Below are 25,508 nucleotides of genomic sequence, written 5' to 3'. Positions count from 1 at the left end.
CCAGATAGAACATGGGATTTGTTTGGGTTGAACTAGTAAACTAGTTGAAACTTTCAATCATGTTCCTTTCAGTGCTAGTAAATTATGCAATTTGCATGTTATTAGCAATTCACAGTTGAGTCATTTAAAACGTTCTGATAACCAAAGTAATAGCATGGGATGAAGCTACTGTATGTGTTGGCCATCTATTCTAAGTGGCGTAGTGGTACCTATAAGGGGTACGAACGTCTCTGGCAGCAACGTGTCATTGTCACTCGTGGAGAAGAGCAGGAAGTGTGAGGTATGAGCGTCGGCTCTGATGGCTCGGGTCCTCCAGGGACCAACGGTTGTGTAACGCCGCACAGCTGTGTTCGAAAGCAACCACGGCAACAACCGGGGCCGCCCCAGATCCCAGAGGAGACTGAAGAGGAAATGGGATACATGATGAGATGAGACCTTTTTTCTGGTATAATTCATTGACTGAAAACATGCTTGAAATTGTTTTGGCGGGGAATTTCTCCTAGCATGTCAGTGGCTCTTAATGTCTAAATAAGGGTTGGGGCCAAGCCTCCTCTGGGAGAAATGGGTATGCAGGTTTTTGCTCCAACCCTGTTGTAACACACCTGATTCAGCTTATCAGCCAGTCGAGGTCCTTGTAAGCATTAGCATCAGGTGGGGTAGATTAGGGTTTCGGGGGGGGGGGGGGGGGTTAGCCTCCATAAGATACGGCACTTCAATGCAAGTGACTTTTCGTAGCAGGTTAGGAAAGCATTTTCACCAACACCTAACCATAACCTAATTCTCCTAACCTGCTACGTTACATCTCCTAACCTGCTGTGTGAGTTCTCCTAACCTGCAGGAGGGTTTTTGCTGCACCCCAGAGTGTTATGGGTAGTGATGATAGAAACAGTTGTCGTTCATATTGACATTTACGGATACCTCCTTATTCATCCATATATTACACTGCCAACAATAGCCACTTTACAGACTTCTCCCTGGTGCGTTCTATAAAACATACCTCTCCAATTTTGGCTAGCCAGTCCAAGAAGAGTGTCACTCGAGCAGGGCATTTACTTTGGCAGTTTCTCTTCTATCTTATTGTGTCGCTCTTTGGGACCCCTTAAATACCTCATGGCCACCCTTAATGCCTGACACTACACCATGTGTACATGACCCCTGACTCTTAACCCCCTTTAACCCCGTAGAGGAAAAGAGACTACCCGCAGGTGGCTTCTGACAACAACACATGGCTAAACATGCATTCAGGGGAGTCCTGTTTCATAGAGTTGGGATATGTGTGTGTGTGTGTGTGTGTGTGTGTGTCTAACTCTTGTTAGTTATCCATTCTCTCTCCAAAGGGGCTATTTATGGGTCTGTCATATGGGGGGGGGGGGGGGGCAATGCCCCTGGAATGTGTATCAGGACCGTGGGGGTTTGTGAGTCCATCATCGGTGCTTTTACCAGACATAGCTGACCTTGTCACAGTAGGGCCCCCCTTAGCTGAGCTTGACGATTCTGTAAAACCCAAAGGCTCATGGGATGCCCGCATGACAGGTACTGTCCATCTGATGATATGTTGTTACAAGTCTGACATAGGTATGGCATGACCAGTAAAACTCAAGAGATGAGATGACATAAAAGGTTTATCTGTTTATTTAGGAGGAAAAAGAAAAGAAAAAATAAAGTTCATAAAGTTGAGCAGGACAATGACTGTACAGTATTGGTTTTAGATTGATGTTGTAGTTATTGTCGGGCATTCGTGGGTTATTGGCAGCGGTAATATAATACTGATCCTCTAATGCCCAGAGAATGTGAGAGCGAAATTGGAGTAAAGATTGTTTGTTGAAGGGCCGCCTCATTTTATTGTCTGTACAGAATGGCTGTATGGCTGTATTGGACAGTTGAGAACATCTACTGAACTGTTAAGTCATCCCTCTCTCTCTCTCAGCGGTGCTCTCCAAGGCTAGCATCCTTGAGGGTGGAGGAAATGCATAGGGAATTCCAAAATGAAAAAGTATTCCACCGAACAGATGAATTAAGGTATGGATTGTGCTCCACTTTAGCCCACTTTACAAATATAAAAACATTGGCCATACTTCAGTTTTGGGGTGCACCATCCTTTTAAATGACACATGGCCATGAAGGATATGAATTAAAGAATGATTAAAGATGGAGAGCGTTGAGGGTTCTATTATGCCGAAGGCTGACATTCGTCACCCTGGAACTTCCTCTACCCAGACTTTACTCTGTGTTTATGCATGACTGTCTCATTGACTCTGGTGTTGTCACCTTACCTCAGACACTGCGATAAACAGCAAGCAGTCCACAGAGTCCCGGTGCAAATAGGTAGTTCAAAAGTAGATCCATTATTTTTCCAAGTGCATAGAATGGAATGGAAAACCACTGGCTGGAATGTGGTTTTAACCAATCAGCATTCAGGATTAGACCCATATAGAAAATAAATAGATCCTGTATATAAGTCACACACTGTTGAAGACTGAAAACCTGTTGGAAAAGTTTACGTGTGTGTTCAATAGTATTCAATAGTAAAATACAGGTTTAAAAAAATATATATTGTCCAACTATTCATAATTTTCCCTACATTTGGGACTGTTTTATCATGTGAGTTACCCTTACAACAATGTATTGCACTGAGACATATTGAAAAGAAGTGCAATCCGGCATTGTATACATGTAAATACAACCCATCATCATTATCCTTATGGAGGTAAAATGGTCTCTACTTTCAGGAGAAGATCCGTGTCAGGGGCTCACGTCTTTGTTGTTGGCCTCGTACAGTAAATTGAGATGTTTCAGCTTGGTAAAACACGAGCCTTTGAAGTAAAGAAGGGCTTTTTTCCTGCTCCTCGCATCCTGTGCCTTTGTATCTGGTCAGATGTGGTTTGTGAAGGTTGCTTACGGATGATTCCTTCTCCTCAGTAGAGAGGTGTCGTCAGACAGGACGCATTTCAACAGTTAGTCTCTAAGAGAGTAAGGCACAGCGGCCACTTGTCAAGAGAGATCTGCTTTGTCTTAAGGTTCCTCTCTCTCTCAATCCACCGCCCCCCCTCTCTTCTCTGTCTCTCTCTCTCAATCCATCTCCCCCTCTCTTCTCTGTCTCTCTCTCTCAATCCATCGCCCGCCCCCTCTCTTCTCTGTCTCTCTCTCTCCCTCTTCCCCCCCTTTCTTCTCTGTCTCTCTCTCTCTCAATCCATCTCCCCCTCTCTTCTCTGTCTCTCTCTCTCAATCCATCTCCCCCTCTCTTCTCTGTCTCTCTCTCTCCCTCTTCCCCCCTCTCTTCTCTGTCTCTCTCTCTCCCTCTTCCCCCCCTTTCTTCTCTGTCTCTCTCTCTCCCTCTTCCCCCCCTCTCTTCTCTGTCTCTCTCTCTCCCTCTTCCCCCCCTTTCTTCTCTGTCTCTCTCTCTCAATCCATCTCCCCCCTCTCTTCTCTGTCTCTCTCTCAATCCATCTCCCCCCTCTCTTCTGTCTCTCTCTCTCCCTCTTCCCCCCCTCTCTTCTCTGTCTCTCTCTCTCCCTCTTCCCCCCCCTTTCTTCTCTGTCTCTCTCTCTCCCTCTTCCCCCCCTTTCTTCTCTGTCTCTCTCTCTCCCTCTTCCCCCCCTCTCCTTCACTGTCTCTCTCTCTCCCTCTTCCCCCCCTCTCTTCTCTGTCTCTCTCTCTCCCTCTTCCCCCCCTCTCTTCTCTGTCTCTCTCTCTCCCTCTTCCCTCCCTCCCTCTCTTCTCTGTCTCTCTCTCTCCCTCTTCCCCCCTTTCTTCTCTGTCTCTCTCTCTCAATCCATCTCCCCCCTCTCTTCTCTGTCTCTCTCTCTCCCTCTTCCCCCCCTTTCTTGCTCTTTCTGTTGCTCCTTAGTGCGTTCTGTGTTGTGCGTACATTGGATTTATTGAACATATGCATCAAATTGTATGTGTAAACGGCTTGACAAAAATGGTAGCAGAAGGTGAATGTTGAAGTTTTGTTGCGTTCAGTACATATCCAGATGATGCTGTGTTCCATTTTGCCCAATGACACTGTGGGTGTGTTCGAGGCGTTAGGCTTCACTCATCATCTCCATCAACATTCCCACTCTGAAATGCACTCAAACACATGCTCAAACACACACACATGCTCAAACACACACACACACACACACACACACACACACACACACACACACACACACACACACACACACACACACACACACACACACACACACACACACACACACACACACACACACACAGGGTTACTGGAAGTGTGTCTTCAAGTAGATTGGTCTTGTATTGCCTCAGCGTTTACTAACAGGTGAACATGGCAACCTCTAGCTTTTTATAGTGTATCTGTGAGTAAACAGATATCCAAATTAATCCCAATCTAGAGAGTCAAATCAAATGTTATTTGTCACATGCTTCATAAACAACAGTGAAACGCTTCCTTACCGGTCCATTTTCAACAATGCAGTCTCTGGGTTTTGCCTGAATTTGTTTTTAAATATCCATCCTACTACACCTCGTCTGTCTATTAAAGGCTGATGCTATAAATCTCACTCCAGATCTCTGATTGCTTGACTTGAAATTTACCAGATCAGATTGAAACAAATGCTGCAGATTAAGATGTGCTGTAAAATACAATACGATAAAAGCCACAAAGGAAATGCCAGGTTAGATGTCATATTAGACATACCCAGACTTTATACGCACCAGAATGTGAAAATCAAATATGTCCAGAGACAATCGTCATCATGACAGTAGTAGTTATTCATTATTTCCTTCTGAATGGTTTTCATAGATGGAGAAAAAGACAGAACAATTCTCTCTCCATACCTACCAGATCACCTTCTACTATATTACCAATATATCAATGGTAATATATAAATATATATTTTCATCTAACATGGCTCTGATTGGTTGTTTTCCTCAGGTAAAGGATGACATCAGCCTTTCAGAGGGCAGCACAGTGGATCTGAGGAAGCCAGGGGAGGAAGAGGATGAGTATTCGGAGATGGCCGAAGAGACCATGGATCCTGACAACTGCTTCCCTGATGGTAAGCTTATCCGTCCTTTATTTAATCAGGTGAGTCCCCCTTGAGATTCTATTGGTAAGGGGGCGTGGTTTCGTAATCCACTTATGACACCATGTGTCAATAAGGAGAGAGGACACCATTATGTTTTCGTTAGAACATCTTTGCTAAAATGAAACTGGTAGAGAGCATTATGGGTACTGTAGTAATTCATGCTAAAGTACATCATGCCATTATGTACAGTAGCAGAGATACTAATCTCTTTTTCAAGGGAGCTCTGGCGCAAGAGGTATAAGCATAAACAGTCATGCAGCTTAATATACTGTATGCATGCACTAATAATACAGTATACTGCAATGGTACATAAGTAAAAGACAGGTAAAGACATGTAAAAGTCAGGTAAAAGACAGGTAAAGACAGGAAAAGACAGGTAAAAGACAGGTAAAGACATGTAAAAGTCAGGTAAAAGACAGGTAAAGACAGGTAAAGACATGTAAAAGACAGGTAAAAGACAGGTAAAGACAGGTAAAGACATGTAAAAGACAGGTAAAGACAGGAAAATACAGGTAAAAGACAGGTAAAGACATGTAAAAGTCAGGTAAAAGACAGGTAAAGACAGGTAAAGACATGTAAAAGACAGGTAAAAGACAGGTAAAGACATGTAAAAGACAGGTAAAGACAGGAAAAGACAGGTAAAAGACAGGTAAAAGACAGGTAAAGACAGGTAAAGACAGGTAAAAGTCAGATAAAAGTCAGGTAAAAGACAGGTAAAGACAGGTAAAGACAGGAAAAGACAGGAAAAGACAGGAAAATACAGGTAAAAGACAGGTAAAGACAGGTAAAAGACAGGTAAAAGACAGGTAAAGACAGGTAAAGACGGGTAAAAGACGGGTAAAAGACGGGTAAAAGACGGGTAAAAGACAGGTAAAGACATGAAAAGACAGGTAAAAGACAGGTAAAGACAGGTAAAGACAGGTAAAAGACGGGTAAAAGACGGGTAAAAGACGGGTAAAGACATGAAAAGACAGGTAAAAGACAGGTAAAGACATGAAAAGACAGGTAAAGACAGGTAAAAGACAGGTAAAGACAGGTGAAGACGGGTAAAAGACGGGTAAAAGACAGGTAAAAGACAGGTAAAATACATGAAAAGACAGGTAAAAGACAGGTAAAGACAGGTAAAGACAGGTAAAGACAGGTAAAGACATGTAAAAGACAGGTAAAGACAGGAAAAGACAGGTAAAAGACAGGTAAAAGACAGGTAAAGACAGGTAAAGACATGTAAAAGACAGGTAAAGACATGTAAAAGACAGGTAAAAGACAGGTAAAGACAGGTAAAGACATGTAAAAGACAGGTAAAAGACAGGTAAAGACAGGTAAAAGACAGGTAAAGACATGTAAAAGACAGGTAAAAGACAGGTAAAGACAGGTAAAAGACAGGTAAAAGACAGGTAAAGACATGTAAAGACAGGTAAAGACATGTAAAAGACAGGTAAAGACAGGAAAAGACAGGTAAAAGACAGGTAAAAGACATGTAAAGACAGGTAAAGACATGTAAAAGACAGGTAAAGACAGGAAAAGACAGGTAAAAGACAGGTAAAAGACAGGTAAAGACAGGTAAAGACATGTAAAAGACAGGTAAAGACAGGAAAAGACAGGAAAAGACAGGTAAAAGACAGGTAAAAGACAGGTAAAGACATGTAAAAGACAGGTAAAGACAGGTAAAAGACAGGTAAAAGACAGGTAAAGACAGGTAAAAGACAGGTAAAGACATGTAAAGACAGGTAAAGACAGGTAAAAGACAGGTAAAAGACAGGTAAAGACGGGTAAAGACGGGTAAAGACGGGTAAAAGACGGGTAAAAGACGGGTAAAAGACAGGTAAAGACAGGTAAAAGACAGGTAAAGACAGGAAAAGACAGGTAAAAGACAGGTAGAAGACAGGTAAAGACAGGTAAAGACATGTAAAAGACAGGTAAGCACATTTAAGGAATATTATTGAATGTAATATTATCAGCAGCATTATTCTCTACTGTTTGGGAAAAAAAAATCAGATTTAGACCTGAGGTTCATCCGTATACTGTATGTGGAAATGGAAACAGAACAGAAACATGTCAATCACGTCAATGAATGTGTTTCCATCATACTTCAAATGTGCATAGTAGTATGTCATGATAACTTTGCAGTCCAAACTAAACATGTGTATATTTTTAACAGTTTATGTTAGTATAGGGTTTGACTCACTCTCTCTGTGAGCCCGAATCTAAACATTTATTTGGGACTATCCAAAATGGTTGGCTTTTGCTTCAAGTGGAGGCCATTTGATATAAAACATTAAACAATTAAGTGACATTTCAAAGGGTAATGGCGCATTAAATTGAATGTCCTGTGTCAGCAGAGATTTGAAAAGGCGTGTCAGGCACAAAATGGACTCTAGTTAATTTGATGATGACTGACTCCCCGAATTCAATTTGGTCCCAACTAATCAACCCCCTCAGACCGTCTGAGGTAACCTAGTACGCTGGACCACTCACGTGATGCCTCCGAGACAATCGTGGTAATTCTCTGTACACTGAAACAGTCAGCATTGGCTGAGTGTACATTGAAACGGTCAGCATCGTTGGAGGTTGTTCTAAAAAGCTTTCGACATGTTTATTTTATAGCGGTAACATCATTACTAAAGGTCTGGTAATTGTTGAAAAGTACAGTGTTTTTAATCTAGATTTGATTAGGGGATCACACTCTTTGATTACACGTACACTGTGGTTGTGAAATACTTTAATTCTAAGTGTTTCTGGGTTCAATGAACAAGAGGTGTTTCCTGAATGCTGACACTGATAGGTATTCATTGAATAGAGTGTGAATTGTGTATGAGGTATCATATTACCATGTGTACGTGTTCCTTCGATTACACAGGAAGTCTAAGTATCCGTAGAAAAACAACCAGAGCACCATCACTACTTTAATAACGTAGACTATAGTAGAGGCTGAAACCCTCTATTCCTTTCAGAGTACTACCTCAGAATGCTAGTAAACTCAAAGGTGTGGGTGGTGGATAGTTCTAATCACAGGACTCTATTAAGGTTACGTCATAATATCCTAAATGCAAACCTAATGGTTTGATTACCTCACCATGGAAACCTATTTGTGTTCCTTGGACGTGGGCGGGACTCTGATCCCACCAGTACCGCAGGCTCTTAGTGACACTGATTTATTATCAATCATATGATACTCACGGTAGACTTAGCCACGGCCTGTTTGTTAGGTGTGGTGCCAACACAGAAGCATGTGCACCCTGGAAAGCCCAAAAGGGCATTTATAAACCGGGTGGTTCCAGCCCTGAATGCTGATTGGCTGAAAGCCGTGGTATATCAGACCACCCGTATACCACAGGTATGACCCAACAGTTATTTGTACTGCTCTATTTACATTGGTAACCAGTTTATAATAGCAATAAGGAACCTCTGGGATTTGTGGTATATTGGCCATATACCACACCTCCTCAGGCCTTATTGCTTAAATATAGTATAGTTAAGCCCAACACAAGCATGTAGTAAGTTGTGATTGTGTATCTACACCTTCAACACTAAGAACACTACATGTTCCTGTGCTTCCCCAAAATGGGAATGGGATGAAGCAGAAGTACTGTCACTGGAGAGTAGATGAAGAGGTGTTACATGGCCATACTTCACACTGTTCTGGGTTGCGTAAGAAAGACAAAATGGTGGTGTTCCGCCATAAAATAAATGAAAACAGATCAATCCCGGAGCTACGTACTGGGACGTTACAGCTGCCTATCAATTCCTCTGTCTCTAGCCTAGCGTGGGGCTTTTCACCAGACAGGAATAGCACAGCAGAATAAAGTCAAATGGTGATAATTGTTGTTGCTGTTGTTACTGGATTTAACCATTCAACAAAAGTTGGTTAAAGCAAAAAGAGACACCTAGGCTACATGGCTGTTGCCTCCCTGTTGAAAGAAACATGGAGTAGTTTAGGTTCAGGTTCAGCAGGGTCGTTTCACAGCTAGAGGAGGTAGCGCTAGCATTGTAGTTTGGCTGGGGGCAGGCACTTTATATACATGAGGACCATTGTTTACATTTGAGGCATGCGCTTGGGGCAAGCTCATGTCACATTGGTTTTGTCTCCATGTCTCCGTGCCATGACTAATGGTTTTTCATACAAAATGGCCGCCAACCTAACAAACCACAACTCTCTGGACTTTTCTAACGATAGCTCGAGGGACTAAATCATTAGAGGGACGTTACTTGGGCTGGAAATTTCCAGGGGGCTCACAATGAAATATCACAATACTTAGGTATTGCAATACAATATGTATTGAGATTCTCAAAATTTGTACAATTAAAATGATTCTTTATGTATTGCAAGCTGATATTGCTCACTATATGTCTGCTGCAGAGAGACGAGAGAGCATGAGAAAATGTATTTGATCAATCATGGAAATGAAAGTGCTGAAAACATGTTGGCTCACTATTTAAAAAGAAGAGAGAGAACAGGCTATAGGATGAAAAATACCAGCATTTTGGCGCAGGTAAACCTGACTAGTGCTAGCTAATGCTGCCCAGCAAAATAAAACAAACCTATATCTTAATATCTTCCAAAATAAGTAACTGTATCGATTTCCAGACCATCAATAGACTGTACAGTAACTGAGCTAAACGGACAAACTGTAAGAAGAAGGCCTGTCTTGACCCTGCGTTAAGTTTCTATCCAGCACCCTAAAGCTGACGTGTACTCAAACATGCACAAGGTTATGCGGGCAATTCATGGCGTTTTACACTCAGAGAAGAGGTAGCAGCATTTCAACACAGGATATTTACATTATTTGTACTCTCAAAGAACAAAACAAAAAAAGACATCCCTTAGGAAATGCCTCTACTCCGAGGTCTGACCGTATATCGACCGGATGATAACTGTAAATGCCTTGTCAAAGTCAATAAAACCTCTTGATTTCTTGTTGATGGCCATTAATTGCTTGGCAGATGTCAGTGCCAGGGCGCTAAAACGTCCGCGGTTTCCAAGAAAGAGCCTGGGATCATCGTTAGAAATTGAGTTGCAAGTGGTCCGTTACCATAATCCCATCATTATTAAGTTTACAGGCAATAAATTCATTTGGACGGGGGGCTCAGATGACGGTTATGGAGGAGCTGGGTCGACTCTGCGGCCATTATGGGTTGACGGCTCAAATGCGATTTCATAGCAGCCAGCCTCAGCCATTGTTCTGGCTGGAAAGCTTTTAAAGAGTAATTGATACCAGGGAATATGTTGCTCCAAAACCATAGTCGAGATTAGCAAAGACACTCGGTCCTTATCCTCCTGGCTAGGCTGGAGAGCTAGTATAAAGTCATTTTTAAATTAGGCAAGTCAGTTAAGAACAAATTCTTATTTTCAATGACAGCCTAGGAACAGTGGGTTAACTGCCTTGTTCAGGGGCAGAGCGGTAGATCTTTACCTTGTCAGCTCGGGGATTCAATCTTGCAACCTTTCGGTTACTAGTTCAACGCTCTAACCACTAGGCTAAGGTGTGCTAGCTAGCTAGCACTCACATGGGCTATGATCTCTGTAAGTTCACTACTTCCTGTCATTACTTGTGTATTCATGTGTATTAAGATGAGTTCGCAGAAATACTAATTGAATCATTAAATTAATGGGTAAAATGTTGGCCTTGGATACATATTGGAAAAAATAGACATTGACATTACAGTACACTTGTCAAATACTTCCATTCTCTCTCTCTCTTTAAAACACTGATCAGTCAATAGAGTAGCCATTTGTACACCTACAATGTAGTAGTCATTCTCTTTTTCTGTCTCTCTTTATCCGTCTATCTCTCTCTTTCTTTTTCTCTCTCTCTCTCTCCCCCAGTATGCATGCGCCACTTCCAGTGCTGTGACATCCAAACCACGGCGGGCCTGGGCCAGGCATGGTGGCGGTTGAGGAAGACCTGCTTTCAGATCGTGGAGCACAGCTGGTTCGAGTCCTTCATCATTTTTATGATCCTGCTGAGCAGCGGCGCTCTGGTAAGCAGCGTGCATGCTGGGTAGGGGTGGCGGGGGTCGGGTCGGGCAGTCGGCCCTGCCTGCTGAATGGTCAATATGCCAGGCCAGGCCACCCAGTGTGGGGTGAGACTGGGGGGGAAACAGGGGATGACAGAGATATCCAACAAGGACAGTTCCAAAGGGGTTCTTCCGCTGTCAACATAGGAGAACCCTTTTGGTTCCAGGTAGAACCATTTTTAGTTCCATGTAGAACCCTCTGTAGAAAGGAACCTGGAACCAAAAGGGTTCTACCTGGAACCAAAAGGGTCCTTCAAAGGGTTCGCCAATGGGGACTGCCAAATAACCCTTTTTGGTTCTAGATGGCACCTTTTTCTTCTTCTAAGAGTGTTATATGCTGTAAGTAGAGGCTTCCGGCTGTGTGTGATGCTTAGGAATAATCTCTCTGATCATACAAGTTGTTTGTTACCTCATCTCTTTTTTTATTGCTCTTTGTCTCCACAGTTAATGATTTACTCTAAGATCCAGGCTATTTAATAAGATAATAATAAGATAATCTCATCAAATAGGTTAGCCAATAGACTGCTCAAAACCCCATATTTGATGTCGGGAGGATGCTAACATGGATGGCCGACTCTTGATCAGCTTTTGTGATGTGCTAACCTTGGCCTTAGGTTGTAATAACACTAACACTATGATGGGCGTTATTTCCATGAGCCCTTGTACAGTATTTCCTAGACAGCACCCTACAAGCCTCCAAGGACTAACTCTAAGACCATTTGTTCCAGGATGCAGCTCACAAACAAGGTCAATCACTCTTTCACCTGCTATTACAATCTAACACCAAGGTTGGCAGGCATGAAGTGCCCAACATAGTAGAGCTAGCTGAGAATGTCAAGCCGGCGAAATTGAAATAAGACAAATTGTGATATATATATATATATATATATATATATATAGTATAAAAACATTGAAAACAAAGTGTCTATTGCAATAAATTGGGCACACAGAAACAAGGAATGATTGGTTGAGGTGCAGCTTTTCATTGCATCTGCCTGGGCCCTTTCACTCCTCATCGTCCTCAATTTCCTCCTCCACAGTGATGTAGTGCATGAACAGATATGCAGCTGAGAGGAGTCAGATCAATGATTAGTCAAGCCTTCTCCGCTCTCCTCCTAATTAGCAGTGGATTGGTCGGTGCGTACCCAAACCTCAGCTGTGCTACCAGTGCCTGCCCCCCCCCCCTCCCTCTCCCTCCACCCCGCCCCGACCCCTAACCCGTTTTCCATCCACCCTCCTACTCCTCAATCTCTGTCCAAGCAGATTATTGTTTCTCCTGGGCCTTTCCCTGTCAGTGTGGGCCTTCTCCTGGGTATTGCCCGGTGATGGGTATGCAGGCTAAGCCTGCGTGGCGTTAATTTCGGGTGCATGGCGGCATACCTCATGAGAGTAAAGCAAAAGGTTTCCGATGACGACGACGCGTCTAGCTAGCGAGTGCTCTTGTTGCTCAGCAAAAGCACTCCATTTTGTTTATTTTCCTCTGATAGCACTTTCCTTCTTCTACAGAAAAGCATGCAGAGGCATATTCCATGTGTGCGGCATGTTAGTCATTATGATAAAGAATAGATACTGACACAGTGATGAATATTCCTGTTGCTTTACTGTGCAATGTGTGTGTATTATGATGAAGGTATAGTTAAAGACACAGCCTGTATCGCCTGCTTATTATGTTGAATCTATAAATATCATCACATTTTTTTATGTGGGTTAAGCCTGACGAGGACATTTGGTTTGAAACGTTAAACAACGGGAGCTTTCATCAGTGTGTGAGTATCTATTATTTCCTGAGTTTATTTTTGTACCCAGCAGCCACAAGTCATTGGATGTGCGTACGGTACATTATACAATACTGGACATTTTTCAACTCAATGTTCCTCATTCTAGAAATGTTATCATCTGTAAAGACCCTTTGTTGTTCTCATTCAACTTTATTATCTGAGTAATAACTGTGATGCAAAAGGCCTCAATCAATTATTATACACTGATGCATACTGTTTAAATATATCATTTTTCCGGTTGTGAAATAAAATCACTGAAAGGGTTTCATGTAAAAATAGCATGTGGACTTCCCTCATGGGTACATACTGTTACGAAACCAGAAACTAGCCTACTGGGTTTGCTGCACTCGTTATGTCTAGGGGTCTTAGGCCCAGCTACATGGTCTGTAACCTGACTCATTATGTCTAGGGGTCTTAGGCCTAGCTACATGGTCTGTAACCTGACTCATTATGTCTAGGGGTCTTAGGCCTAGCTACATGGTCTGTAACCTGACTCAATATGTCTAGGGATCTTAGGCCTAGCTACATGGTCTGTAACCTGACTCATTATGTCTAGGGGTCTTAGGCCTAGCTACATGGTCTGTAACCTACCTCATTATGTCTAGGGGTCTTAGGCCCAGCTACATGGTCTGTAACCTGACTCATTATGTCTAGGGGTCTTAGGCCCAGCTACATGGTCTGTAATCTGACTCATTATGTCTAGGGATCTTAGGCCTAGCTACATGGTCTGTAACCTGATTTGATGTGTGCATAAATGTGAGACATAAGCATATGCGACCAGGTGTTCAGTGCTTGTGCCCAGAAGACCTTATACCTCAGGTCCAGGGCCAGCTCAGTCTTGACTCCCATTGTCAGCCAGTCCAAGCAGATTATTATTTGTTCAGATGGTGACGTAAGTAAACATACAAAAAGAAAACTACAAGGAGGCATGCCTAACCTAAAGACTCAATTGCCACCTAACAAAGCCAGCAGCCTCACAGCCATGCCGGCTGGGACACTGACTGACAATCACCTTAATTGGCAGCACGTCTGGGCAAATAAAGGCTTGGCTCAGCATCTAAACCAGTTGCTGCTGCCACCTGGGGATGGAGTGTGGAAGTGTATCCTGGTAGTGTGTCTGTCCCAACACTAACCTTCCCCCACATCATAACAATACATACTGCCAGTTTCTAGTGATTAGAATAAGACACTGATACACACAGTCAGTATGTATGTCATTAAGATACTGCATTAATATTGCTATGGTAAGATTGATTGCCGAGTGATTACGAGACTAGGGACGTTCCATAGAATTACAGCATGAGACTAATTGCCTATTGACTATTTTAAAAGCCCTAATCATGGCTCGTCTCCCCATGTGTCTTTTCGAAGGCCTTTGAGGACATCTACATCGAACAGAGAAAAGTGGTCAAAGTGGTGCTGGAGTACGCCGACAAGATCTTCACCTACATTTTCATTCTGGAGATGCTCCTCAAGTGGATTGCATACGGATTCAAGAAGTACTTCACTAACTACTGGTGCTGGCTGGATTTCCTGATTGTGGATGTAAGTGCCATGTTTATTTCCAAACCCTCAGACATGATGTTGAGACGATGAGGTCATTTGCTAAAACGGCGGCCCACTTCACTTGATTGTGTTTTATAATCTGGTCAGACGCGATCAATCGATCTGTTTGTCGCATGCATTCTGAAAGCTCTGTGACTTGGACAATGTGGAATCCTGATTTGTCTTGTCTTACTCTGTCAATAATAGTTTTCCAACACATTGAACATTATTGAGGCACTTCACTTTCTGGATGGCTTGGCTGTCATGCCAGACAGTCATAGGGCCGGATTCAGAAAAGCCTAATCCCAAATTAATAAGGATGCTGAATGGAGAATATTGTCAGGGAATCTTAATTTGTATGTGGGAAAACTGCTCATAATGTACAGTATGTACAGGATTGGGCACATTTCTGGAATGCTCACCGACCTACTGCTGTTCTCAAAAACGCTTTGTCCAATCAGTGCAGCCCTGTAGCGAGTCTAGCAACACCACAATCCCCTGGGTTCATACGTCACTTATTTGTTACCACTTTATCCTCGGGGAGAAACATGAGAGCTGAGTTCACGTCAGTAGTTTGGACATATTGGTCTGTGGCAGAGAGTCTTTAGGCATAGAGAGAGCCTTGAGCAATTAGTGTTTGCTCTCTGCACACAGACACACCGCTCAAAGGGAGGGAGAGAGATGGCAGGGGGGAAGGAAGAGAAAGAGTGGTGGAGTGGGAGAGGGAGGAGGAGAGAAGAGAGAGAAAGAAAGAAAAAGAGGCCAGAGCTGACTAGATAGATGTAAACAGCATTTTTTCCCCAGGGAAATTTCTCCAGCATGGCTTCATGTTTTACCATTGCCATGAAAACTGCCAAGTCAATCCATATTCCCCTTACACAGCTTGTTGGGACTATTTCTAATGATAGATGATACCTTTATGCATCTTTTTTTAGGATGTGCAGCAGATGTTGTTCTATGTAATCTGCCATATTGCCTGTGTTTCTTCAGCGCTTTTCATTGCCTTTTGTTCATGTAAATTGTGAGACGAAGTGAATTGAAAAGATAACCAAACATGGAATTCAAAATGATCATGCCTTCCTGTTGTACACGGAAGTAACGGAAATGTGACGGTGGATTCATACCACTGGTGGTGATGTGCAGTTTCCTCCTGAGTGATTCAATATTCTAAATTCCTGATCTAGATTTGGAGGGGAAATCACAATGTGTACGTGTGCTTGCTGAATCTTCTTTAAACCCCCTCACCGAAGTGTTATAATTCATACCGAAACAGTATGCGTAATGCCGAAAGGTCTCCAAGTGCTGAAGTACCAAACCCTTTTGGCAAGAAGCTCACCAGTGGGTTTACTCCCTCTGTCCATCTCTGTGTGCTGTGCTGATCGTGTTCAACAAAAGTGTTGTGATGTATTCATTTTCTTACACCCCAAGGCATAAGAGCACAAAAAAGCCCCTGCTCTTGAATCAGTGATTCATTTAAACAACATGACGAAGCACAGATGTCTGTGAACCTTGGAGAATCATTTCAGTCATTTATCTGATTGTGGTATGAGTCTCAGACAGTGCATGGAGGGCAGTTGAATATTAATTTGTGAGAGGCAAAAGGGAATTCAAAACCACCCACTTTACTACATTCAAGTTTGCTTGTGTAAAAACCTGTATGTATTGGATCAGTCTGTACTACATTTTTAAAAGTAAGTAATTTGATTCACTGTTGGCAAGATATCAGTGATTGGCCTGTTGACCAGTGCCGTCAATGAAGAGCAAATTGGCACCCACGAGTCCTCAGGACCCTGTGAGCATTGTGGTGGCCCGGTTTGCCGGCATAAGGGTGAGGCCCAATCTGACCCCTAAACACCACCACTGACCGTACACAGTAGACACCTAGAACTGTAGTTTCTGGTTGGCTTTGAGGTTGGCTTTTGATTGACCTCTCTTCCTCTCTCTCTTACACAGATCAAAGCAGAAGATCTGTGACCATTCTATGTTCTGCTATGAAATAACCGAATTTGAACATTATATCCCCTTGAATATTAAAAGGACGACCTCGATGCTCCCACTCTGGGTTGACTTATAAACCCTTAACATAGTTGCTAACCGGAGGGACTTGCCAGAGTGGTCCAGTGTTCCTTTTCAGGTACTGTGTTGACATTTCTTTGAACAGGTTGTGGCAGCCCCCCTAACCATGTGGGTACTTGCCCTTTCTTCATCCTCCTAGGTGTCTTTGGTGAGCCTAGTGGCTAACACGCTTGGCTACTCGGACTTCGCTGCCATCAAATCACTTAGAACCCTCAGAGCTCTGAGGCCGCTAAGAGCACTGTCCCGATTTGAAGGCATGCGGGTAAGAGTCATCTCTCCGCTCTCTTTTCTAACTCATCAACTCCCTCACTCCTGATGTCTTCGAACCTTCTCATCTGTCACACTCTACCTCTGTTGCCACCCTTTCTTTTCCTTACCAGAATTTTCAGTTTCTTTTTAGAATACTCATATCTCTTCTTATGGTGTTATAATGCCATCAAATCCATGAATTGCTCATCTCTTAATTCTCCAGCTAACGCCACTAATCCCTAGCCAATCTTTCCCTTGGAGCCAAAAGTGGCAATATTAGCACAAAGTGGCAATATTAGCATGAAGAGCTAATTATGTTTTCATAATTACCCTCAACTCTCCCCTACTACATCATTATCCAGATTATCAATTTGATCAATTTGGATAAGCTTTATTTCATATTAAGCTTTATTTTGTGGTCTTTTTTTTTACCTCAACCTTTCATAGTGAAATCATTATTAGGCCCTACATCACCATTTAGGAATCATCAAAACAGGTAACATATACCAAATGTTTACACCATATTTAAGTTAGAACAGAAAATGGCCTATTGTCATCACATCATTTCCAAGTAAATCCTTGACAGATACGGTAGGGTCTGAAATTATTGACACCCTTGAGCAATAATGACTGTAAAAAATAAATACTTCAAATGCTGAGTATGCTCCAAAAAAATAGGGAAATTATATTATTTTATACTAATTCAATTGCTCAGAGAATGATTTTGTTTAATAAAAATATATATAAAAAAATCTCAAAAGGTAGGGGTCAAAATTGACACCTGTAACGATTCTTATGAATAAAGTCGTCAAAAGTTGAGTATTTGGTCCCGTATTCTTACCACGCAATGGCTACATTAAGTTTGTGACTCTACAAACGTGTGGGATTTATTTGCAGTTTGTTTTGTTTGTGTGTCAGATTTTGTACCCAATAGAAATCAAATCAAATTTGATTGGTCACATACATATGGTTAGCAGAGTGCAGCGAAATGTTTGTGCTTCTAAACTTAGGACCCTGTCTTACAAAGGTAATTCGTAAAAATCCAAATAACTTCACATATCTTCATTGTAAAGGGTTTAATCACTGTTTCCAATGCTCGATTAACCATAAACAATGAATGAACATGCACCTGTGGAATGGTCGTTAAGACACTAACAGCCTACAGACAGTAGGCAATTAAGGTCACAGTTATGAAAACTTAGGACACTAAGAGGCCTTTCTACTGACTCTGGGAAAAAAATAAAAGAAAGATGCCCAAGGGTCCCTGCTCATCTGCGTGAACGTGCCTTAGGCATGCTGCAAGGAGGAATGAGGACTGCAGATGTGGCTAGGGCAATAAATTGCAATGTCCGTACTGTGAGACGCCTAAGACAGCACTGCAGGGAGACAGGACGGACAGCTGATCGTCCTCGCAGTGGCAGACCACGTGTAACAGGATCGGTACATCCGAACACCACACCTGCGGGACAGGTACAGGATGGCAACAACTCCCCGAGTTACACCAGGAACGCACAATCTCTCCATCAGTGCTCAAACTGTCCACAATAGGCTGAGAGAGGCTGGACTGAGGACTTGTAGGCCTGTTATAAGGCAGGTCCTCACCAGACATCACTGGCAACAACGTTGCCTATGGGCACAAACCCACCGTCGCTGGACCAGACACGACTGGCAAAAGGTGCTCTCACTGACAAGTCGTGGTTTTGTCTCACCAGGGGTGACGGTCAGATTCGCGTTTATAATAAGAATATACAGTGCCTTGCGAAAGTATTCGGCCCCCTTGAACTTTGCGACCTTTTGCCACATTTCAGGCTTCAAACAAAGATATAAAACTGTATTTTTTTGTGAAGAATCAACAACAAGTGGGACACAATCATGAAGTGGAACGACATTTATTGGATATTTCAAACTTTTTTAACAAATCAAAAACTGAAAAATTGGGCGTGCAAAATTATTCAGCCCCCTTAAGTTAATACTTTGTACCGCCACCTTTTGCTGCGATTACAGCTGTAAGTCGCTTGGGGTATGTCTCTATCGGTTTTGCACATCGAGAGACTGACATTTTTTCCCATTCCTCCTTGCAAAACAGCTCGAGCTCAGTGAGGTTGGATGGAGAGCATTTGTGAACAGCAGTTTTCAGTTCTTTCCACAGATTCTCGATTGGATTCAGGTCTGGACTTTGACTTGGCCATTCTAACACCTGGATATGTTTATTTTTGAACCATTCCATTGTAGATTTTGCTTTATGTTTTGGATCATTGTCTTGTTGGAAGACAAATCTCCGTCCCAGTCTCAGGTCTTTTGCAGACTCCATCAGGTTTTCTTCCAGAATGGTCCTGTATTTGGCTCCATCCATCTTCCCATCAATTTTAACCATCTTCCCTGTCCCTGCTGAAGAAAAGCAGGCCCAAACCATGATGCTGCCACCACCATGTTTGACAGTGGGGATGGTGTGTTCAGCTGTGTTGCTTTTACGCCAAACATAACGTTTTGCATTGTTGTCAAAAAGTTCAATTTTGGTTTCATCTGACCAGAGCACCTTCTTCCACATGTTTGGTGTGTCACCCAGGTGGCTTGTGGCAAACTTTAAACGACACTTTTTATGCATATCTTTAAGAAATGGCTTTCTTCTTGCCACTCTTCCATAAAGGCCAGATTTGTGCAATATACGTGATTGTTGTCCTATGGACAGTCTCCCACCTCAGCTGTAGATCTCTGTAGTTCATCCAGAGTGATCATGGGCCTCTTGGCTGCATCTCTGATCAGTCTTCCTCTTGTATGAGCTGAAAGTTTAGAGGGACGGCCAGGTCTCGGGAAATTTGTAGTGGTCTGATACTCCTTCCATTTCAATATTATCGCTTGCACAGTGCTCCTTGGGATGTTTAAAGCTTGGGAAATCTTTTTGTATCCAAATCCGGCTTTAAACTTCTTCACAACAGTATCTCGGACCTGCCTGGTGTGTTCCTTGTTCTTCATGATGCTCTCTGCGCTTTTAACGGACCTCTGAGACTATCACAGTGCAGGTGCATTTATACGGAGACTTGATTACACACAGGTGGATTGTATTTATCATCATTAGTCATTTAGGTCAACATTGGATCATTCAGAGATCCTCACTGAACTTCTGGAGAGAGTTTGCTGCACTGAAAGTAAAGGGGCTGAATAATTTTGCACGCCCAATTTTTCAGTTTTTGATTTGTTAAAAAAGTTTGAAATATCCAATAAATGTCGTTCCACTTCATGATTGTGTCCCACTTGTTGTTGATTCTTCACAAAAAAATACAGTTTTATATCTTTATGTTTGAAGCCTGAAATGTGGCAAAAGGTCGCAAAGTTCAAGGGGGCCGAATACTTTCGCAAGGCACTGTATACATATGGATGGGCAATGATAGAGTGGCATAGGCAAGATGTAATAGATGGTATGAAATACAGTATATACCAGTGGGGGTCAGTGCCGTTTAAGATGAGGGAGGAAAATTTTCTTTCATGTTTCTGTTACAGCACATTGGATGACTCTCATTCATATTCCATTCACCTAGTTCAATGTATCAGCAATAGGTTTAAGCTACTACATGATACTCGAATTGTCCCTATACCCATCATGAGGTTGCTACAACCTAGCCTATGAATGAACGTTTACAACATAGGTACACACAGATCGAGAAACAAATTTGAGATGACACACAGTGACATTCAATACCGCCTTGCACACTCTTGAATGCATCTATCTGATCTAGGGTGTAATCATTAGTCCAACAGTTGCAAACAAGAGTTTCTATTGGACAAATTCAGGTATGTTTATCCCTGTTTTGTTCCATTTGCTTCTGTTTAAGAAACTTTTTTTTCAACAGAATCGGCGGAATGAATACACCCCTGATCACGTGTAAACAGAGTTCACTCTCATAACAGCCACTTTGTATTCCTTCTCTTCTCTTCACTTGTGGACTTCAATGCACAACACATAAGCTGTGTTTGACCAGCCGAAAAAAAAACTTGCCATACCATGTCATAACCGCTACACACAGCCTACATCGTTGTCCCCATATTAGCTTAAGTATCGTCCTAGTCAACATAGATAATAGAACTAATGCATTAGTAAACCTGCTACAATCATGCAGTAATGTTACAATGCATAACGTTAACTAACTCACTTGTGTACATCGTGCTGGTCCGTACAATTGACCTTATTTTAGCGCCCAAAAAAACGTGATACCATATAATACCATAATATCAATACCATTGTAAAGCACAATTTCTCTCCTTTCCGAAAAAATCATTGACGAGACCTTCATGATGCCCATCTCTGCATGATTCAAGAAGGCAATGAGCTCCGTCGGGTCTTTTTAAAAATGGCGGGTGGGGAAGTGAATCTAATGCGTGATAGTAAGAAGGAGAGATGTTGTGTGGGGAAGCTGGGTTTTCATTCGATCTGTCCAACTTATCACCTTAAAACCTCTAAAATGTAAATGTGTCATTACATACCTATTTAAAGAGTTGTGTCAAATTTGAAACAAGTTTTTAAGGCGGCGCTAAAGTTATCTTCAGAAGTGAACAGCGGCTTTTGAGAGTCACGATGGCTTGCAGTGATGAACCAAGAAATGACGAGGTATCCCCCTTACCCTGTCCCTGTCCCTGTCTTGTTTTTAAATGGTGAGAGAAGTGCTACACCTGGTGGAGAGAGGTAAGACAGATAATTAGTTGCTTTATGCGTGCTGTACGTTACGTCATGACACGTCACAATTTAACGTAGTGTCGGAGGGGTCCGTTTTTTTTCAACTTTTCTCCAGTACTATTGAGACATTACCATGTCAATCAATGCTTGAATAGAAACATAGTTCACACCCAAGATTTTGATGTCAACACAGTTGCTATAGTCCCATTTAGTTTTCAGTGCAGCCTCATTTGAATGTCGCGGTTGCGCAAGTCCTGCAACCCGCCTCACCAATTTATATTTATAAAAAAGTATTATTTACCTCAGAACAGTGGTCCTCCAAGAAGCTAGCCGGAGGCTCCAGGAGGCTGGCCAGAAACTAGCCAGAAGCTAGCCGGGAGCTAGCCAGAAGCTAGCCAGAAGCTAATCAGAAGCTGGTTCAGAAGCTAGTTAGCTTCTTTGCTGGCAAATCGTTGGTGTTCAGCTAACCACGGTTTGTGGTCATCGGCTGTCCTTTGGCTCGAGAGTCTATCGGCAGTTTTGTACGGCGCAGCGCGGCTCGGAACATACCGGACCAGATTTTCTCTCCATGTCCCTGGATTTCGACCGCTGGCTCTGGACTTTCATGCCTGGATCTCACAGCTAGCTAGCTGCTATCCGTGTGACTATCGGCTTTCGTCGATTCCGGAGCAAACATCAATTGATCCGGAGCTAGCCAGCTGAAGAGTTCCATCGATCGCTCCTGGGCTGCAGTCACCTATCCGGACCCGTTTTGCTGCCTACGCGGAGCACCACCGGGCCTTCACAGCTGGACTGCCGACGTTGTCTACCCGAGGGAGTTGTCCGGCTGGCTCCTCCGTCGCGACGTTGCCTGGGCGCCCATCTGCGGCCTGCTAGCCGTTGGCCTTCTTATTGGCTGCTATCTGAATAGACAATCGGACAATTTATTTATTTATTTTTTATTATTATGATTATTTTTTTTTTCTTTTTGGGCCTCTATAACTATATATATTGTTTTTATTATTGTTGCTGTTGTGTGATTTTGATTAATCCCCTCTACCACAAGGAACCCCACTAATCTATTGACGGAACGCAAGAGGTGGCTAATAACAGACCTCCATCATATGCTAGCTTGCTACCGATGGCTAGCTGTCTAAATCGCTGTGACCCCCAACCAACCTCTCCACTCACCGGACCCTTTTGATCACTCGACTAAACATGCCTCTCCTTAATGTCAATATGCCTTGTCCATTGCTGTTCTGGTTAGTGTTTATTGGCTTATTTCACTGTAGAGCCTCTAGTCCTGCTCACTATGCCTTATCCAACCTATTAGTTCCACCACCCACACATGCAATGACATCTCCTGGTTTCAATTATGTTTCTAGAGACAATATCTCTCTCTTCATCACTCAAAACCTAGGTTTACCTCCACTGTATTCACATCCTACCAAACTACAACATTTTCAGACAAGATAGAACTGCCAAAGGGGGCGGTGTTGCAATCTACTGCAAAGATAGCCTGCAGAGTTCTGTCCTACTATCCAGGTCTGTACCAAAACAATTCGAACTTCTACTTTTAAAAATCCACCTCTCTAAAAACAAGTCTCTCACCGTTGCCGTCTGCTATAGACCACCCTTTGCCCACAGCTGTGCTCTGGACACCATATGTGAACTGATTGCCACCCATCTATCTTCAGAGCGCGTTCCAGTTTAGGTCGCCTAGCAGCACATGCTTAACACCCCAGCCATCCTACAATCTAAACTTGATGCCCTCAATCTCACACAAATTATCAATGAACCCACCAGGTACCTCCCCAAAGCCTTAAACATGGGCACCCTCATAGATATCATCCTAACCAACTTGCCCTCTAAATACACCTCTGCTGTCTTCAACCAAGATCTCAGCGATCACTGCCTCATTGCCTGCATCCGTAATGGGTCAGCGGTCAAACGACCTCCACTCATCACTGTAAAACGGAAGGATATTGATCTCATCCCGTCAGTAGAGGATGCCTGGATATATTTTTTAAATTCCTTCCTAACCATCTTAAATAAACATGCCCCATTCAAGAAATTTAGAACCAGGAACAGATATAGCCCTTGGTTCTCCCCAGACCTGACTGCCCTTAACCAACACAAAACCATCCTATGGCGTTCTGCATTAGCATTGAACAGCCCCCGTGATATGCAGCTGTTCAGGGAAGCTAGAAACCATTATACACAGGCAGTTAGAAAAGCCAAGGCTAGCTTTTTCAAGCAGAAATTTGCTTCCTGCAACACTAACTCAAAAAAGTTCTGGGACACTGTAAAGTCCATGGAGAATAAGAACACCTCCTCCCAGCTGCCCACTACACTGAAGATAGGAAACACTGTCACCACTGATAAATCCACCATAATTGAGAATTTCAATAAGCATTTTTCTACGGCTGGCCATGCTTTCCACCTGGCTACTCCTACCCCGGTCAACAGCACTGCACCCCCCACAGCAACTCGCCCAAGCCTTCCCCATTTCTCCTTCTCCCAAATCCGTTCAGCTGATGTTCTGAATGAGCTGCAAAATCTGGACACCTACAAATCAGCCGGGCTAAACAATCTGGACCCTTTCTTTCTAAAATTATCTGCCGAAATTGTTGCCACCCCTATTACTAGCCTGTTCAACCTCTCTTTCGTGTCGTCTGAGATTCCCAAAGATTAGAAAACAGCTGCGGTCATCCCCCTCTTCAAAGGGGGGGACACTCTTGACCCAAACTGCTACAGACCTATATCTATCCTACCATGCCTTTCTAAGGTCTTCGAAAGCCAAGTCAACAAACAGATTACCGACCATTTCGAATCTCACCATACCTTCTCTGCTATGCAATCTGGTTTCAGAGCTGGTCATGGGTGCACCTCAGCCACGCTCAAGGTCCTAAACGATATCTTAACCGCCATCGATAAGAAACATTACTGTGCAGCCGTATTCATTGATCTGGCCAAGGCTTTCGACTCTGTCAATCACCACATCCTCATCGGCAGACTCGACAGCCTTGGTTTCTCAAATGATTGCCTCGCCTGGTTCACCAACTACTTCTCTGATAGAGTTCAGTGTGTCAAATCGGAGGGTCTGCTGTCCGGACCTCTGGCAGTCTCTATGGGGGCCACAGGGTTCAATTCTTGGACCGACTCTCTTCTCTGTATACATCAATGAGGTCGCTCTTGCTGCTGGTGAGTCTCTGATCCACCTCTACGCAGACGACACCATTCTGTATACTTCTGGCCCTTCTTTGGACACTGTGTTAACAACCCTCCAGGCAAGCTTCAATGCCATACAACTCTCCTTCCATGGCCTCCAATTGCTCTTAAATACAAGTAAAACTAAATGCATGCTCTTCAACCGATCGCTACCTGTACCTACCCGCCTGTCCAACATTACTACTCTGGACGGCTCTGACTTAGAATACGTGGACAACTACAAATACTTAGGTGTCTGGTTAGACTGTAAACTCTCCTTCCAGACCCATATCAAACATCTCCAATCCAAAGTTAAATCTAGAATTGGCTTCCTATTTCGCAACAAAGCATCCTTCACTCATGCTGCCAAACATACCCTTGTAAAACTGACCATCCTACCAATCCTCGACTTTGGCGATGTCATTTACAAAATAGCCTCCAATACCCTACTCAACAAATTGGATGCAGTCTATCACAGTGCAATCCGTTTTGTCACCAAAGCCCCATATACTACCCACCATTGCGACCTGTACGCTCTCGTTGGCTGGCCCTCGCTTCATACTCGTCGCCAAACCCACTGGCTCCATGTCATCTACAAGACCCTGCTAGGTAAAGTCCCCCCTTATCTCAGCTCGCTGGTCACCATAGCACCTGTAGCACACGCTCTAGCAGGTATATCTCTCTAGTCACCCCCAAAACCAATTCTTTCTTTGGCCGCCTCTCCTTCCAGTTCTCTGCTGCCAATGACTGGAACGAACTACAAAAATCTCTGAAACTGGAAACACTTATCTCCCTCACTAGCTTTAAGCACCAACTGTCAGAGCAGCTCACAGATTACTGCACCTGTACATAGCCCACCTATAATTTAGCCCAAACAACTACCTCTTTCCCTACTGTATTTAATTAATTTATTTATTTTGCTCCTTTGCACCCCAT

General features: G+C 43.1%; 1 protein-coding gene across 2 annotated transcripts in view; it reads left to right on the top strand.

Annotated features, from left to right (window-relative positions):
* The window catches only part of LOC100136701 (sodium channel protein type 4 subunit alpha), a 210,328-nt gene that overhangs the window by 165,235 nt on the left and 19,585 nt on the right, over window positions 1-25,508 (top strand). For both annotated transcript variants that reach the window (XM_036934870.1, XM_036934869.1), the window contains 4 exons: window positions 4,898-5,021; window positions 10,876-11,030; window positions 14,216-14,389; window positions 16,605-16,727. In XM_036934870.1, the coding sequence (XP_036790765.1) occupies window positions 4,898-5,021; window positions 10,876-11,030; window positions 14,216-14,389; window positions 16,605-16,727 (576 nt within the window). The remainder of the gene's footprint in view (window positions 1-4,897; window positions 5,022-10,875; window positions 11,031-14,215; window positions 14,390-16,604; window positions 16,728-25,508) is intronic.

The sequence above is a fragment of the Oncorhynchus mykiss genome, chromosome 11, assembly GCF_013265735.2.
Source record: "Oncorhynchus mykiss isolate Arlee chromosome 11, USDA_OmykA_1.1, whole genome shotgun sequence".
Lineage (NCBI taxonomy): Eukaryota > Metazoa > Chordata > Actinopteri > Salmoniformes > Salmonidae > Oncorhynchus > Oncorhynchus mykiss.
This window is presented reverse-complemented; position numbering and strand designations above follow the sequence as displayed.